We start from the raw sequence: 16,474 nt of genomic DNA, 5'->3' as shown, positions 1-16,474 counted from the left end.
GAGGACACGCAGAGGCAAGGGCTGCTGAAGACCCCCGAGAGGGCATCCAAGGCGCTGATGTTCTTCACCAAGGGCTACCAGGAGAATATACAAGGTACGGTGTGTGTGTGTGTGAGAAAGAGAGAGAGAGGTTGTGTGTCTATGTGTATGTGTGTGTTTGCTTGTATGAGAAAGAGCACACACACACACTCAGACACACACACACTCACTCAGACACACACACGCACACACACACACACACACACACAAGCATACACATACACACACTCACAAGCACACACAAACGCGCGCGCGTACTAGCATGTGACGCATGGAAAGGAGTAGTGGCAAACGTCACGATTGTTGTCACAATCGCCTTTCAGAAAAGTTCCACTCACACTTGTACATACGTGGGTCTGTGTGTCTGCGCGCGCGCGGCCACTTTCCAGGGGTTCGCTCTCTTTCCTTTCTGTCTGTGCACGTGTTAGGCGCGTGCGTGCGTTTGCTGGTGTGTGTGTGTGCCCCTCTCCCTCTCTATCTCGCTCTCTTCAACTTCTCACACAACACACACACACACACACACACGTTGCATACTCTCCTTGTAACCCTTCGAAAAGAACACCAAGGCTTGGAATCGGGGATTTGGGTTAGGTTAGGTAAATAGGATAAGTAGGGATATAGGTATGGGTGTAAGATGGGAAGGGGAGGGGAGGGCGTCACTAGGATGAAGAGGTAAAAGAATGAAGTGGACCAACGCAATCAGTCAGTCGCATTCCTATCAACTGTAGATACGCTGGGAACCGCGCAGTGCACTCAGTGCTGCCAAAAGTATGAATTCTGAAGGTTCGTATCAGTGCGAGTGTGGTCAGTTTACATTATTTTCAGATGAACTAATCGAGTGTGCACAGCATCTCTGCTTGTTTACCTGCCTGTTTATCGGTCTGTCTTTCTCTCTGTCTGTCTGTCTCTCTGTCTGTCTGTCTCTCTCTCGTGCCCTGCTGAGGTCAGTTTTCCGTGCTTCTGAAGAACCTACTCACAATTGTACTAGCGTGTCTGCTGTTATGCTAATTGGTGTAGGGGTTTCCCCAGTGAAGTTAACCATGGCAACGTGCTTCCAGTCTGTAAGTTAGGGAGGCTGTCGGCGCTAACATGAAACGTTTGCCCGCTAGCGAGCGTGCGCGCACACACACATGTACACATATGACACAGATGTATACAGGTGCTCGCAATCACCGAAACAGTAGACTGAATTAAATTTTTAATGTGAAAGCATACAACAGGCGTGGGTGTTTTTAACTCTTGCTGAGTAAGTGTAATGATTTAACTCAACCAAAATTATCAGATTACGCTCGTACACTTATGTATGTATTTGTCTATTCATCTTCAATTTAGTAGTAGTCGTAGTAGAAGAAGTAGTAGTATGGAACTAAGCATGTCAGGAATTCGTACAGCGCTCTGTGTGTGTGTGTGTGTGTGTGTCTGTCTGTCTGTCTGTCTGTGAGGCCAGTGTATGATCCAAGTTAATTACGTTGAAGCTTTATCGGACAATGTGTGAGAAACAGGTAAAAATAGTATGCTGTTGCAGCGGTCTGAGACAGTCAGATTATGTATAGCTTTTCCCCCTGTACACTGAATGCGTGCACAGGAGGCTGTGTGTATACTCAGTGATGCTTGCAGGGTTTTGCGTGATCTGTCAATGCCGTCCTGACCTCATCTCTCACGGCCATAGTCCTCTGTTCACACCTCTTCCTATCCCCTCTACTCCCCTCCTCAGACCCCCTCAGCACCCCACTCCGTTCCTCTCACCTCTCACCATTATTCATTGCCCTACCTTTATCTATGTGTTTCTTTATTTGGTGTGTGTGTGTGTGTGTGTGTGTGTGTGTGTGTGTGTGTGTTTCAATGAACAAAATGGATAACGAATGTTACGTTACCGGTGAATGACTTCTAATCAGCCTGCCTGTCTCTGTCTACATCTGTGTCTGTCTTTCTCTTTGTCTTTCTCAACAAATGCACATGTGTATTTGATATTACATTATTCCCTCTGCAGTTCAGCGCCCATCATTTCATTAGAAAATGATATACCACTTTATGGGAGAAAGAGGAACAATGTTTCTCAGATACGTTTGTTTTTCATCGCCCTTGGAAACCATGCTATTTGCTTTCAAGACGACATGCCACGCGGCACATTGTCACAGCGTCGTGCGACAACAACCGTAATAGAGTTGCTCTGCGAATGAAACAGAATATTAAACAGTGCGGCAGCTGCTCATTAGACGTAAAATAGTATTACATGCTTTTAGAAATACAGTCGAAACAGATTGACGAGGACAATGAGAAAAGAACATAGAGACACAGACAGACGGACAATCACACACACACACACACACACACACACACACACACACACACACACACACACACACACATTTTAGCAGTGTTGCAGGATACTCTTTACATGTAATAAAAAAAAATTTACCGGTTTAGTCGTAAACTTAATTGTTTGATAGGACTATAAAATATATATATATATAAATAAAAAAAGCAAGAGACATTATAATTTATAATGACTACCATGTTAAACCGATCTCTTAGTCAAAGAAGGCTACTCACTTGCGTTGCTTTCGTCAGCGATCCGGCCGGCTTCTTCGGCGCATTATAATTTGCTTTTAAAACAGGCGCCCGTGTTCCTGTTGATGATTCAAGATATCTTTCGCGAGTCTGGTGGTAGGGTGGGGTGGGGTGAATGTGTGGTAGACGTTACATTATGATTAGTTCCAAGATACTTCCTTGTCCTCACGCATTTAATTCATTTTCACAAACCGGTCATGCTCAGAAAGAACACAATGTGTGCAAAGGTCTGACACTCAAAGGTGGCGTCACTGTGTTCGGACAAATCCATTTTTACGCCGCACCATATCTGCTCGGCAGAAGCATGACCGGCAGCATAACCCAACGCGCTTAGTCAGGCCTTGGGTGCATGCATATATGTTTGTGTATCTTTGAGAGTGGATTTCTTCAACAGAAAAATACGTCAGAGGACAACACTCTCGTTGCCATGGGTTCTTTTACACTGCGCCAAGTGCGTGCTGCACACGGGACCTCGGTTCATTGTCTCATCCAGACGACCAGACACTCATTTCGATTTCCCAGTCAAAATTGGGAGAAACGACGAGAGCGGGATTCGAACCCATACCCTCAAAAACTGTATTGGCAGACGAGCGCCTTTGCCATTCTGCCACCTTCCTCCAACTCTGTCTCACACTCCTCGTCTGCCACCTTCGTCCTCGTGATACTCGGAGACTGTGACAACAAGCAGGTTAGGAGAGAGGAGGGGGGGGGAACAAGTGTAGAAGGGCGACGGGAGAGGGTGGGTGGCAGAGGAGTGGGGGGAGCGGAGGGGCACCCTGTCACACACAAAGAAGACTGGTACGTTAGTAAACCACAAACGGGTCCGGATCTCTCGTTGAATGAATGAAAGATTGCGTGAACCCCCTTCACCACCACCATCTCCCGCCTCAACACCCCCCACGCCCCCCACCCCACCCCCCCTCCTCTCCTCTTCGCCGAGTCGTACGTAACTGGGTCCATGTTTTTGTTTTTCCCTGGCTCCCTGGCTGTCGAAAACTGTGAACGGACGGCTGCTGTCAGTAGAAATCTAACAGCAGTTTCCGTCATCTGGCAGTCAGCATGTCTCTTTGACTTATTTTTTAAACCGCTCACCGACGCTCTCTCTCCAGTCCATCGCTGATATACCTTATCTTCCCCTTGACATCGATATCCCTGTGAAACCAAGGCAACCGACGACTTCAGATGGGACAACTGTCGCTCAAATGTCAGTGGCACGGTCATTTGAAGTTCAACGGTTTAACGGTTGAAAACGAGGGTAGAGCAGTTTTGATACCGGTGTGCTACCCCTTTTTACATTTTTGTTTTCAGTTCTTTGTTCGTGGGCTGCAACTCCCACGTTCACTCGTATGTACACGAGTGGGCTTTTACGTGTATGACCGTTTTTACCCCGCCATGTCGGCAGCCATACTCCATTTTCGGGGTTGTTTTCAATTCAGCTTAGTTAATATCAGGATGATTGTTTTATAAAACAAACAAACAAACAAAATGCAGGATTTTCGATCATGAAACTTTGCTGCTGAAAGAAAAACGAACATCGCAGACAGACACAGATGCGGGTCGGAAGAGCGTGGGTGTTTGGGGGGAGGGGTGGAGGTTGAAAGGGCGGAAGAGACGGGCGCAACAGCCGAGTGGTTAAAGCATTGGACTTTCAATCTAAGGGTCCCGGGTTCGAATCTCGGTCTGGTGAGTAAAGGGTGGAGATTTTTCCGATTTCCCAGGTCAACATATATGCAGACCTGCTAGTGCCTGAACCCCCTTCGTGTGTATCCACAAGCAGAAGATCAAATACGCACGTTAAAGATCCTGTAATCCATGTCAGTGTTCGTTGGGTTATGGAAACAAGAACATACCCAGCATGCACACCCCCGAAAGCGGATTATGGCTGCCTACATGGCGGGGTAAAAACGGTCATACACGTAAAAAGCCCACTCGTGTACATACGAGTGAACGTGGGAGTTGCAGCCCACGAACGAAGAAGAAGAAGAAAGGGGGGAAGAGAAAGAGAGGCAGACAGATAAAGGGTGAACATCAGATTCACGGATTTTTATTTTCGATGGATTTATTGACCAACGCTCAGAGAGGACAATGCCTGAAGCAGAGAGCCAACTGAGAGTACGAAGAGACAGACAGGTTATATAGAATTCCGTTCCGTTTCGATCGAAAAGTCTCAAGACTCCCAACAATCAAGAAAAACAAAACAAAATCCATTTAAATGACTGATGTTCTCGAAAATTATTTATGTAGTAGGGCCTATACACTACAAATGAACTTCTCTTACTAGAGATAATAAAGTGAGCTTATTTTGTATTCTGTATAAAAAATTAAAAAAAAAATATATATATATAAAAAGATGGTGTGGGGATGGAGAGGGGGGGGGGAGCGGAGGAGGGGGCAGGGAGGGATGCGGAGAGGGAAGGTAATGGGTGCTGGTCTGGAAAAGTTCTGGCAACTGTAACCTACTCCTTGCACAGAGGTAACAAAACATCAATGGTGCAAGACCTGTAAACAAGGAACGTTATTTGATTATCATTTTCGTTGGAAATAACCAGCGAGTGTGCACTGAATCAACTGGGGGAAAAAAAAAAAAAAAAATATATATATATATATAACAAAAAACAACAACAAAAAAACAAACAAAAAAACATTGGCCTTCGCGAACGCATTCTCGAAACGGATTTGTCTCTGTCTCTGTCTTGTCTGTCTCTCGCCGTCACTGTCTCTGTCTTTGTTTCTCTCTCTCTCTCTCTCTCTCTCTCTCTCTCTCATACATCTGCTGAGAGCACGAGCTCGTGCTCGCGCGCGCATGCGTGTATGTGTGTCTGAGAAAGAGAGCTGTGTTTAGCTTTTTTTGACGTGACGTCATTGCAAATGACGACATGCTGTCGGTCATATTGGAAGAGCAGGTGGCGTTCGCGGTGACGTAGGTTCGCTTGCACTTTGAAATAACCAGTAATCACACTTCAAAACTTGCAAAAAGCTTAAAATGTTGAAATGCACCCTGTTGACAGTGAATAGGGTGTTGTATATAACACGAACAGATTCGAAATATAAATGAGAACGTGAGAAAACAACACACACACATACACGCACGCGCGCACGGGCATACACACACACACACACACACACACACACACACACACACAAAAGCTGAGCGCTGAACAGCAATAGCAGCTAGGTATTCGCAGTCTTCTGTTTTTCTCATTGAAATACCAGGATTTCTAGCAACAGTCGACTAGTTCTCGGCATTGTTTTTGCTTTCTACTTAAGTTTGCGTTTCTCTTTGGCGAGGCTGCCGCAGTCATCGAGGAATCAGAATGGCAGACTAGCGTAAATGGTGTCACGCTCATCTACAACTTCCAGTATATGTCCAACGTTACGGTTGTTATCCCCTTCTATTTGCATATGACCTCGGATAATATCCGTGGGTAAAGAACGTCTTCTTGTGCGGATTTTCAAACGCTCGCTTAGCCTACACGTGTACAATGTGTGTCAAATGTGCACGCGCACTTAATCCCGTAAGGAACAGTCAGTCCAACTTCAATCATCCCGTGACAATGGTCAAGGTGACAGCTAATCTCGTATTTCGGGAGTGAGAGGCGAGTGTGAAGTGATGCATAACGACCTTCATTTCTACTTCTAGACGTGAGTAGAATTCCGAATTTATTTCAAGACTGGAGTTGAGGTAAAAAATACAAGTTATGCGCTTATCAGGACTGTGAATTCATATCCACTGTGTCTAGGGCTCATCATTTGTATTTGTTTTTTTGTATTTGTATTTCTTTTTATCACAACAGATTTCTCTGTGTGAAATTCGGACTGCTCTCCCCAGGGAGAGTGCGTCGCTACACTACAGCGCCACCCAACCCCCTTTTTTTTCCTGGTGCAGTTTCATTTGTTTTTCCCATCGAAGTGGATTTTTCTACAGAATTTTGCCAGGAACAACCCTTTTGTTGCCGTGGGTTCTTTTACGTGCGCTAAGTGCATGCTGCATACGGGACCTCGGTTTATCGTCTCGTCCGAATGATTAGCGTCCAGACCACCACTCAACGTCTAGTAGAGAGGGAGAAAATATCGGCGGCTGAGCCGTGATTCGAACCAACGCGGTCAGATTCTCTCGCTTCCTAGGCGGACGCGTTATTTATTACCTCTAGGCCATCACTCCACATAGGAGGGCGGGACCCAGTTCTCTGCTTCTGCCGATCTAACCTTCCCCAACCAAAGTCCGGTACAAGTTCGCACCTGGGTAGAGTGAGGGAGATAGGAGAAAGGTGCCCTTCCCGAGGACACCCCGCATGCCGAAACGGCCGTCGAACCCTGATCACCGGTGAACGGGATGTAGGATTTCTGATCCAGGCGAAGACTGCTGCAGCGTGGTTTGTGGCCAAACGACCGAGGTTGCAGACTGAAGTCTCGGCTGTCTCCGGGTGTCATTCTCGCCTTCTGGTGGGGAAGGATTTATTATTCATACCAGGGCATTTCTTCATGTCTCTGTGTCGACTTTGTTATCCACATTTAAGGATCCTGTTCAAGGCCTCTGTCTGTCTGTCTGCCTGTCTGTTTACATCTCCGCCTGTGTTCCTCTCTCTCTCTCTCTCTCTCTCTCTCTCCCTCTCTCTCTCTCCGCTCTCTCTCGCTCTCTCTCAGTTTGCCTCTGCCTCTTCCTCACTTTTTCTTTCTCTCAGGCTCTCTGCCTATCTCGTCCATCTCCCGTCGTCCTCCCCCCCCCCTCTCTCTCTCTCCTCTCTCTCACACACACGCATACACAACACAACATCCCTCCCTCTTCTCGTTGTCTTACTGTCTCTGATTCTTCCTTTCCCTATTTCATTCGGCGGGGTCGTGTTCGTTTTATTGCATGGGTTGCGGAGCTGGCCACCTTACTCTCTCCTTGGCAGAAGAGACACACTGCTATTTCATAGCGTCAGTCTATCTTTAGTATTTTTGTTCGTTGTGTGTGTGTGTGTGTGTGTGTGTGTGTGTTCTGTTGTGTGTGTGTGTGTGTGTGTGTGTGTGTGTTCTGTTGTGTGTGTGTGTGTGTGTGTGTGTGTGTGTGTGTGTGTGTGTGTGTGTGTGTGTGTTCCTCGCACGCATTAACAGCACACTGTCGAAAACAGCACACACTGAGGCATCCTCTCGTCTGTGTGTTTGTTGTCGTGTACATGTATCATAGTTACATGTGCATCCGTGTGTGTGTGTGTGTCTGTGCATGTGCATGCGTGTGTGTTTGTGCACGCGAGAAAGGGGGAGGTTGTGGGGGGCTGGGAAGGGGGAGATTGGAGAAAAGTCGAGAGAGCGATTCGTCAGACGGCAACTGAAACGTGAGAGGAAATGTAAGTCAGTGAACTCTGTTACGTTTGCCAACTGGGGCATGAAGCATATTGTCAAGCAACACTCAAACTAGAAAAGAGAGCAGCGGTAGCTCTCATTGCAAGTGAAATTTATGACTGTTCATTTGAAGAAGTCAGAGTCCCAAATACTATCCAGGACAAATCTATACCAGACTTTGTTCAGTATGAAACTGTGTGCCAGGACCTCAGAATACATAAAATAGAATAAAATGTCTTTATTACCAAGTGTACCGGGCTCACAAGGAATATTGGGAGGGGGAGGGGGTAATAGTACATAACAAGGTACGAACAGAAATCGAAAATCATACACAAACACAGATACAGTAGAAATTAGGATACATACAAGTGCATATCAATATAAAAACTTGTGCATACTCACACATGCAAGCACTGCACACACACACACACACACACACACACACACACACACACACACACACACACCAAGTGGTCTCTAGGCCTTTTGTAAGTTTATATGGTTGAAAATGTACCTGCAAATATTTAAGTGTTATATTTCATATTTGTGGGTATGCCATCAATGAAACCAAACATATATGAATAACAACAACAGTGTTAATTTTTGTACAACCTGACCACACTGTGTAACTTCATTCACAACCGACAGCCCAGAATATTTCCCAGGCAGGGACAGACATTCGCATTCAGTTCCGACATTCGTCAAAGACAATGATCCCTGCCGGCATAAAAATCAACCGTGTTGCTGACATCCCAGCTTCTTGCTATTCATTGGCTGACGAGACCCTTACGACCCTCCCTCCCTCTCTCCCAGTGCCCGGATCAATAAGCCATTAAGGGCGTCCTTTGGCTGATACCTTGTTGAGCTGGTTGTCGTGCTTTCATTAGTAAGACGGACCCTCCGACTGTTCTGTCATCACAGAGTGGTCAGGCTTTCCTCTTCCTCGTCATCCTCCTTCCCCTTGTTCTTGTTCTTCTCCTTGTTCTTCTTGTACTTCTTGTTCTTGTCCTTGTCGTTGTTGTTGTTGTTGTTGTTCTTCTTCTTCTTCTTCTTCTTCTTCTCACCCACCTCATTCTCCTTCTTCTCCTACTGCTGCTGCTGCTCCTCCTTATTGTCGGCGTCATCATCATCATCGAGTTGTTACCGTTTTTGTTTTTCTTCTTCATCCTCTTTTTGGGCTGTTTTATGCATTGTTGTATATATATATGCAGTTCTTATGGTACTTCTGATTTCGGAATGCTGAGCACGTTAAGACGTGATAGCCTAGAGTCCGAATATTGGAAAGCGCTCGCGGATACACACACACACACACACACACACACACACACACACACACACACACACACAAAACAAAACAAAACAAACAAAAAACAAAAAAAAACGAGCAAACAAATGAACAAACAAACAAAAACGTGCGTGCGTATGTATGATACATATATACGCGCGAGCGTACGTGTGAGAGAGAGAGAGAGAGAGAGAGAGAACAACAGTCGTGTCATCATTCTCAGTTCGAACGGGAACTTCTTTTGCTCAATTTGGAAGTCACATTGATGCACACAGCGCTCTGGAGCAGCGACAGTCATGCTATGTGATGGGATATTAACCCGAATATACTAGATGATTTGTAACGGATCTCACTCATCTCAAACATTACAGTTTTAGATATGACTCAAGGTAGAGAAAGACTATTGTGTTACACACACTCAGTATGAAGGTCTCATACTATCTCACACTAGTCGTCGTTAGTCAGTAAAAGTAGCACAGCACTGTTGTTGGTGTCGGTGTTGTTGTTAATCTGTTACTTCATCTGAAGTGCTGTGACTGCTGTTGTTGTTGTTGTCTTGTTAATGTTTCTTCATCTGACGATGCTGTGACAGTTGTTGCTGCCTTGTCGTTGTTAATGTTTCTTCATCTGAAGTGCTGTGACTGTTGTTGTCGTCGTTGTTAACGTTTCATCATCTGAAGTGTTGTGACTGTAGGTGTCGTAGTTGTTGTTAATGATTCATCATCTGAAGTGCTGTGTGTTGATGTGGTTGTTGGTTTTAACGTTTCCTCATCTGAAGTGCTGTGACTGTTGGTGTGGTTGTTGGTTTTACCGTTTCCTCATCTGAAGTGCTGTGTGTTGATGTGGTTGTTGTTTTTAACGTTTCATCATCTGAAGTGCTGTGACTTTTGGTGTGGTTGTTGTTTTTAACGTTTCCTCATCTGAAGTGCTGTGTGTTGATGTGGTTGTTTTTAACGTTTCCTCATCTGAAGTGCTGTGACTGTTGGTGTGGTTGTTGTTTTTAACGTTTCCTCATCTGAAGTGCTGTGACTTTTGGTGTGGTTGTTGTTTTTAACGTTTCCTCATCTGAAGTGTTGTGTGTTGGTGTGGTTGTATTGTTGTTAACGTTTCCTCATCTGAAGTGCTGTGTGTTGGTGTGGTTGTTGTTTTTAACGTTTCCTCATCTGAAGTGCTGTGACTGTTGGTGTGGTTGTTGGTTTTACCGTTTCCTCATCTGAAGTGCTGTGTGTTGGTGTGGTTGTTGTTTTTAACGTTTCCTCATCTGAAGTGCTGTGTGTTGGTGTGGTTGTTGGTTTTACCGTTTCCTCATCTGAAGTGCTGTGACTGTTGGTGTGGTTGTTGTTGTTTTTAACGTTTCCTCATCTGAAGTGCTGTGTGTTGATGTGGTTGTTGGTTTTACCGTTTCCTCATCTGAAGTGCTGTGACTGTTGGTGTGGTTGTTGGTTTTACCGTTTCCTCATCTGAAGTGCTGTGACTGTTGGTGTGGTTGTTGTTTTTAACGTTTCCTCATCTGAAGTGCTGTGTGTTGGTGTGGTTGTTGTTTTTAACGTTTCATCATCTGAAGTGCTGTGACTTTTGGTGTGGTTGTTGTTTTTAACGTTTCCTCATCTGAAGTGCTGTGTGTTGATGTGGTTGTTTTTAACGTTTCCTCATCTGAAGTGCTGTGACTGTTGGTGTGGTTGTTGTTGTTTTTAACGTTTCCTCATCTGAAGTGCTGTGACTGTTGGTGTGGTTGTTGTTTTTACCGTTTCCTCATCTGAAGTGCTGTGTGTTGGTGTGGTTGTTGTTTTTAACGTTTTCTCATCTGAAGTGCTGTGACTGTTGGTGTGGTTGTTGTTGTTTTTAACGTTTCCTCATCTGAAGTGCTGTGACTGTTGGTGTGGTTGTTGTTTTTACCGTTTCCTCATCTGAAGTGCTGTGTGTTGGTGTGGTTGTTGTTTTTAACGTTTCCTCATCTGAAGTGCTGTGTGTTGATGTGGTTGTTGTTTTTAACGTTTCCTCATCTGAAGTGCTGTGACTGTTGGTGTGGTTGTTGTTGTTTTTAACGTTTCCTCATCTGAAGTGCTGGTGCTGTGTGTTGGTGTGGTTGTTGTTTTTAACGTTTCCTCATCTGAAGTGCTGTGACTGTTGGTGTGGTTGTTGTTGTTTTTAACGTTTCCTCATCTGAAGTGCTGTGACTGTTGGTGTGGTTGTTGTTGTTGTTTTTAACGTTTCCTCATCTGAAGTGCTGTGACTGTTGGTGTGGTTGTTGGTTTTAACGTTTCCTCATCTGAAGTGCTGTGACTGTTGGTGTGGTTGTTGTTTTTACCGTTTCCTCATCTGAAGTGCTGTGTGTTGGTGTGGTTGTTGGTTTTAACGTTTCCTCATCTGAAGTGCTGTGACTGTTGGTGTGGTTGTTGTTGTTGTTTTTAACGTTTCCTCATCTGAAGTGCTGTGACTGTTGGTGTGGTTGTTGTTGTTGTTTTTAACGTTTCCTCATCTGAAGTGCTGTGACTGTTGGTGTGGTTGTTGTTGTTTTTAACGTTTCCTCATCTGAAGTGCTGTGACTGTTGGTGTGGTTGTTGTTGTTTTTAACGTTTCCTCATCTGAAGTGCTGTGACTGTTGGTGTGGTTGTTGTTGTTTTTAACGTTTCCTCATCTGAAGTGCTGTGACTGTTGGTGTGGTTGTTGTTGTTTTTAACGTTTCCTCATCTGAAGTGCTGTGACTGTTGGTGTGGTTGTTGTTGTTTTTAACGTTTCCTCATCTGAAGTGCTGTGACTGTTGGTGTGGTTGTTGTTGTTTTTAACGTTTCCTCATCTGAAGTGCTGTGACTGTTGGTGTGGTTGTTGTTGTTTTTACCGTTTCCTCATCTGAAGTGCTGTGACTGTTGGTGTGGTTGTTGGTTTTACCGTTTCCTCATCTGAAGTGCTGTGTGTTGGTGTGGTTGTTGGTTTTAACGTTTCCTCATCTGAAGTGCTGTGACTGTTGGTGTGGTTGCAGACGTTCTGAACGACGCGGTGTTTGACGAGGACCACGACGAAATGGTGATCGTGAGAGACATCGAGATGTTTTCCCTGTGCGAACACCATCTGGTTCCCTTCATGGGAAAGGTGGGTAGGCGGCGGGGAGTGGGTGATGGTGTGGGCGGAAGGGGTTTGTGTGTGGCGCTGAGTTGTGGCTCCGTATATAGCAGCATATTAGTAGCCCAAGTTTGGGTGTGTTTTTTACTGTCGGGGTTAAATTTGGAAATCTGCTAGCCCAGATTAATCCCGGGGTCAACGTACATTAGCTTGGAATGACCCGACCTCTGGGGGTAAACTTTGCCTGTCGGAACTGACCTCGCTCGCAGCTGGATATGATGGGGTAATGGATATGATGGGGTAATTCAAGGCTACCTTGAAACGACCCACGGAGGTAAATTTGGCCCACTCAGAAGTAATACAGGCCATCAAAGTATAACCCTTACACCCCACACCCCCACCCCACGTTTGCTTCCGTTAAGATGTGATGGAGAGGAGGGGGTGGGGGAGGCGGAGTCAGTGAAGACTGGCACAGAACGATGCCCCCCACCCCCCCTCCCCGCCCCCCTTTATATTTTTCTTTCTTTCAGTAGCTTAATTAAATCCATAGAAAGGTGCGATTTCCACATGGGGAGGAGGCGGGGGGCGGGTCGATCTTAACTAGCCAGTGACAACTCCTATGTTGCCATGGGGTCTTTTTCGGTGCTGTAGTTGCTTGCTGCCACAAAACCCCTCGGCTTTATGGTCTCGGGAAGGGTATATTTTCCCTTTGTTTTTGCTTTTTCTTGTTTGTTTGGTGTTGTTGGGTTTATTTAACCACAGTGCATACTTATCGGTCACCTGTTGACCAACAAGTGCGTGTCGAAGTTTCCGGACTTCCCACACCGTCGTTCCTCCCTCCCACCCTCACCTTTACTCTCCTTCCATCATTCCTACCACTTGTGCCCCTCCCCCCCTCCCACCCCCATCCCACCAACACACACACCCCCCACGTCTCCGGCGTTGAGAGTATAATATGTTATCAATCATGGGGTTGTTGATCCATAAAGTGCTCTTCATTATCTTTTCACAACAATCATGATCGGAAAGGACATCGCAGCGTGCGCGCTATTTGATACACCGCTTATTAAACAGCTCACTTTACATGGAAACTTCCCGCGGCGTAACAAAGGATCTGCTTTGCAATCATTATCATGCACACGCTGTTGCAAGCTTATAATATATGCATGCATTCGAGAACACGTACGCCCCGAAACGCTTGCACGAACATTGTGCGCGTGCGCACGGATATATTCACATGCGAATGCACACACACACACACACACACACACACACACACACATTACACTACACACAACACTACATACACATTACACACACACACACCACACACACACACCACTCTCTCTCTCACACACACACACACACACATTACACTACACACAACACTACATACACATTACACACACACACACCACACACACACACACCACACACACACACACACACACACACACTGCGAAGATTTCGCTAATCATCGGTTAACAAGTGGACAAGGTCAGTAGGGAGCAACAAGGGGTGAGGGAGGTGGGGGATTACATGTTGTATGTAGCTGTGTTGTGCTTTGTTGCAGGTATCCATTGGCTACCTGCCAAACAACAGAATTCTGGGCCTCAGCAAACTTGCCAGGTAAACCCACTTCGTTTTTGTGTGTGTGTGTAGTGTAATGTGTGTGTGTGTGTGTGTGTGTGTGTGTGTGTGTGCAGTTCAGTGCCTTGCCACCGTGCCACATAGTATGAGTTTAATGAAAACACCACGACTGTCACCACTAGAACCCATCTTCATCAAATATCTGGAGATGCGTGGAAAGAAGGCGAATACAGTGCAAATTAAGTTGAGAAAGGAAAGAAAAGAAACAAACAGAAAGACCCCACCAAAAATTCACCCAAGACAGTTAGGCAAATGCTTAGTATAACTATGAGAAAACTATCATCATACCAACTCAAACACAGCGTAAGCAATGCCCAGTATAACCTCTTTTCTTTTGTTGTTTTTCTACCCACGAAATCAAAACACTTCCGGATGTATTTGAAATCGCATTTTACAACGTGTTGAAATGAAGACAAATTGTATCGTAATGATATGTGTGTAAACTACGTGTTTTTAGAAATGAATTTACCACAAAGAACTTTGCTTTTTAAGGAAACTTTTTTTTTTTATAATTTCGTTATAATTTTTAAATGAATTTCAAACACTGTGGATTATTAGACAATGTATTTTGAAATGACTAATAATGAAGAACATTATTCGAAAGCAAGCTGGGAAGAACTGCATTGTAAAATTTTAATACAAATGAAAAGAATGTGGATTTGTGTAAAATCGTCTCCACAAACACACGCAGCATCGCTTTGCAATCGTCTGCCATGCTTCAAGAAAAATGTGATGAAGATGGGTTTGTTTGTTTTTTAACAGAAAGCGGCCTGTGTTTAGTTTTGAGTGTTCCGTGTGTTTCTGTGTAAGGATCCGTCCCGTTCTACGCTGTCTGGTTCCAGCAGGTTTTCTCAAAAAGAGCGTAAATTTCCTACAGAATTTGTTTTTCGCATGAATTATTTTTTATTCACCATGCCTCTCTTCGTTCTTCGGTCTATCGGCCCATTCCTTTTGCAGAAATCCACAGTAGCATGGAAACAAACATGACGTACATCTACAAATGCGATATCCAGACAAAACGTACAAAGTGAATCATTCCTATTTCAAGTTCACCTATTATCCTCATGAAAATATTTCAGTTATTCCGAGACAAGTTTGCAACAGACAGAATAATATTGACACAAAGTACCTGGAAGATTCAGTAATTGATACGTAATTTTACAGGCACTAATTCAGCCGTAAAAATGGATAACTTTTAAAAACCTCTCTGCCATTGGAACCAGAATTATAAATGTTGTGCCTTAAAGTACAGAACCGTTGTCTCAGGTCTGTATTTGAATTCAAGCAAAACTAGTGCTATTTGGTTAGGGAGCAAAAAGAATTCTAAGACGCGTTATATGGAACATTTAGGTATGGACTGGAATCCTACAAGATTCCGAATTTTAGGGATTTGGTTTACTAATGATTTAAAAGAATGTGTAACTATATTCAGAGAGATTAGCAGAAATAAGATATTTGTATAAGATATGGGTAAAACGTCAGTTAACGCCTCTAGGCAGAGTAGCAATTCTGAAATCTGTTATTCTTTCCAAACTGACTCATCTGTGGTTACTTTTGCCAAACCCACCGGATACATTTTTTAATACATGTCAACATATTTGTTATAAGTTTGTTTGGAACAATAAACCAGATAAAATTAGCCGTAAAACTGCTCATAAAAGTGTAAAAAATGGTGGCATCGGTCTTCCTGATGTTAAATTGTTTGCCTTATCTTTAAAGCTTTCCTGGATTCGTAAAGCTGAAAATTCAAATCACAAGTGGAAGCACCTCTTGTTGTGTAACTTCCCACAATGGCCAGCTATTGATAAATATGGTCCAGAGTTTATCTTAAATTTTGCCAAATATAACCAGTTCTGGACAAATGTGTTTGAAAGTTATAAGATTTTCTTTTATAAATGTGAACCAAAAAACTCAGCGGAACTGCTTGCAGAGCCATTGTGTTATAATAATCGTGTTCAAATTGGTAAAAGGTGTATTATATCCAGACTGCTCAGTAATCATGATGTGTATTGTCTTGCACAGTTTTTTGATGATGATGGTAAAGTTTTTTCATATGTACGCTTCAAAGAAAAATATGATTTGCACATTGATTTCCTTACTTATGCTGGATATAAATCAACAATAAACGAATTAGTTAAAAAGCATAATATTCATGTGGATAGCAACAGACACACAAATACTTCGCTCTGCTTCAAACACTTGTTTTCTGTTTCTAAAGGCTCAAGACCATATTATGATGTGTTGATTGAAAATGATATGAAACCAAAATGTTGTGAGAAATGGGACTTAAAGCTTTTGATGCATCATAACTGGAAGTCTTGTTTTATGCATGCACACAAGATAGTTGATGTAAAGCTGAAATGGTTTCAGCTGAAAATAATACACCGATGTTTATGTACAAAAATTGTTTTAAAAGAAATTGGTGTTACGGATAATAACAACTGTAGTTTTTGTAGAGAACACAAAGACAGTATTGATCATGCTTTTTGGAAATGTAATTATGTGCAAATGTTTTGGAACGCTTTAACGGACTTGATAAAAGAG

The 16,474-nt window shown here is 43.9% G+C and overlaps 1 protein-coding gene across 1 annotated transcript in view; it reads left to right on the top strand.

Annotated features, from left to right (window-relative positions):
• LOC143296028 (GTP cyclohydrolase 1-like) overlaps positions 1 to 16,474 on the top strand; it is a 31,466-nt gene that overhangs the window by 463 nt on the left and 14,529 nt on the right. Inside the window, 3 exon segments of the mRNA XM_076607773.1 lie at positions 1 to 94; positions 12,201 to 12,310; positions 13,854 to 13,909. The exon segment at positions 1 to 94 is cut by the window's left edge and continues 463 nt beyond it. Of these exon segments, the coding sequence (XP_076463888.1) occupies positions 1 to 94; positions 12,201 to 12,310; positions 13,854 to 13,909 (260 nt within the window).

This window comes from Babylonia areolata, chromosome 21, assembly GCF_041734735.1.
Source record: "Babylonia areolata isolate BAREFJ2019XMU chromosome 21, ASM4173473v1, whole genome shotgun sequence".
NCBI lineage: Eukaryota > Metazoa > Mollusca > Gastropoda > Neogastropoda > Buccinidae > Babylonia > Babylonia areolata.
Note: the sequence above shows the minus strand (reverse complement) of the source record. Positions and strands in the feature narration are given on the sequence as shown.